Source organism: Stegastes partitus, unplaced genomic scaffold (genome assembly GCF_000690725.1).
Source record: "Stegastes partitus isolate 25-593 unplaced genomic scaffold, Stegastes_partitus-1.0.2 Scaffold6, whole genome shotgun sequence".
Classification (NCBI taxonomy): domain Eukaryota; kingdom Metazoa; phylum Chordata; class Actinopteri; family Pomacentridae; genus Stegastes; species Stegastes partitus.
This window is the reverse complement of record NW_007577737.1, coordinates 1,284,067-1,286,045: the sequence shown is the minus strand read 5'-3', so window position 1 is coordinate 1,286,045 and position 1,979 is coordinate 1,284,067. Positions and strand designations below refer to the sequence as shown.

Here is a 1,979-nt window from a genome sequence, read left to right as displayed (position 1 = left end):
GGTCACTGCGTACATAACAAACAGTAATCCTTCTTTTCTACCAAAAGAGTGAATTAATACTATGTATGCTGTACACACTCCTACCTCCCTGTCTTACCAACATTACTTCTGCCTTCAGCAGCTTTGGCCAGAAGCTCGTCTAACCAACCCTCTCCTCTGTCAGATAGTCATGCTGGTGAAGGAGAACCCTGTGCTGGTGGACGTGGCAGCTCTGGAGAAGTGCTACCAGGTGATGGACCTGCTGTGTGAGCAGTGTGTGAAGCAGCAGGACATGAACGAGGTCCTGGCCATGAAGATGCACTACATCAGCTGCGTGCTGCAGAAGTGTGTGGCCTTCTTACACAAACGAGACGAGAAGCTGGACACGCTGGTCAAGTGGTGAGGCTTCTGACAAGTCTGTCGTCTTCTGAATGTGTTTTGTGTCTTTGTTTTCAAATTGCCCTTTTAGCAGTTTGATAATCACAGGCCCAGCTTTGAGCCCCACATCTGTCCTGGTCTAGTTTTAGTAGCAGGAACAGAATCAGATCATGTAGGATGTAGTTTCATATTATGTACAATAAGATGTTGTTTGTTCTGTGGGAAAACCCACTGAGAGTCTGAAATGAGCATTTATATTGTAATAACCACGATAAATACCCTTTCATTTGTCCTTGTGACTCGGTGCAGCCTGCTGAAGGGTAGAGACGGCGATGGTTTCCCTCAGTACCAGGAGAAGTTCATTCGGGACTGCATCAGGAAGTTTCCCTACTGTGAGGTCACTCTGCTGCAGCAGCTGGTGAGGAGCATCGCACCCGTAGAGATCGTAAGTGAAGAAGATATCAGGGATCTGGAGTGTAGTACGTTAAGAGTACATACATTAACAGTTAGTAGTGGTAAAGGGGGATATTCTTCCTTATGAATACCGATGACTGAACTTCAGCATACTGTGACATCTCTTTTCCAGGGCAACGACCCGACAGCGTACACGGTTCTGACCCAGGCCCTGACCGGTCAGGTGGTGTTCGTAGATGCTGACTACTGCGCTACATGTGGAGACAGGGGAGCAGAGAAGAGATGCTCCTTCTGTAAAGCAGTAAGTCTGTTGTCTGTACATAATATCATGTAGGGGTGTCACAGGGAGACTGAAACCTGTCCCAGCTGACTCAGGGTGACAGGCAGGGTGCACCGACCACCTCACCCCTCACCCACCAAAGGTTCTTTCTTGTGCTTCCAGGTGACTTACTGCAGCCTGATGTGCCAGAAGCTTCACTGGTTCACCCACAACAAGACGTGTCGGTCTCTGCAGGAGCAGGATGCGGACCTGGAGAAGGACGCTCCGAGGCTGAAAGAAATCAAAGGTGCTCAGCTTTTACCTGTACGATACACCTGTTTGTTTGAATAGATGTTGCTGTGGATTCCTGTGGGTTAGCCCTTTCCTGAGCTTCATTATATTTGCCTCAAAAGGGAATTCCATAAAACGCACATGAAGCATCTTTTACTGCTGATGATTGATTGATTGATTGTGAGCTACAACAGCACTTCACTCTGCATGTCTCTGGTCCTTGTTAGATGATGAAAGCAACCTGGTCATGGAGACGGCCAACTTCCTGCAGGAGCTGTGTCTGCGAGCAGAGGAGAAGGTCGCTGCTGCAGGAGGCTGCCCTGCAGAGCTGCTGGCGTGTCCCTCCACCTCTGCTGAGGGCCGTCCTGGACCCAGGACTGAAGCAGAACCAAAAGCCAACGATGCTTAGTCACTTTGTTAAATCTCTACAAAGGTCTCACATAGAAAGGCTGAACGGAAACCAGCAGGATACGTCCTGTACTGATGTATACGTGTCACACAGATAGATCCGCATAATCGATGATAAAAATACAGTCCTGTCAGGTACACAGTCATCATGTTTAATATCCATCCATCATCTCTACAACTTAATCCTCACTCGGGTCATGGGGAGCGGAGTCTATCCCAGCTGACTCAGGGTGAAGGCAGGTTCACCTGG

At 48.6% G+C, this 1,979-nt stretch overlaps 1 protein-coding gene across 1 annotated transcript in view; it reads left to right on the top strand.

Moving 5' to 3' along the window:
• LOC103357093 (ankyrin repeat and MYND domain-containing protein 2-like) overlaps positions 1 to 1,979 on the top strand; it is an 8,624-nt gene that overhangs the window by 2,838 nt on the left and 3,807 nt on the right. The window contains exons 3-7 of the mRNA XM_008281494.1: positions 119 to 378; positions 667 to 802; positions 944 to 1,072; positions 1,214 to 1,337; positions 1,549 to 1,619. Of these exons, the coding sequence (XP_008279716.1) occupies positions 119 to 378; positions 667 to 802; positions 944 to 1,072; positions 1,214 to 1,337; positions 1,549 to 1,619 (720 nt within the window). The remainder of the gene's footprint in view (positions 1 to 118; positions 379 to 666; positions 803 to 943; positions 1,073 to 1,213; positions 1,338 to 1,548; positions 1,620 to 1,979) is intronic.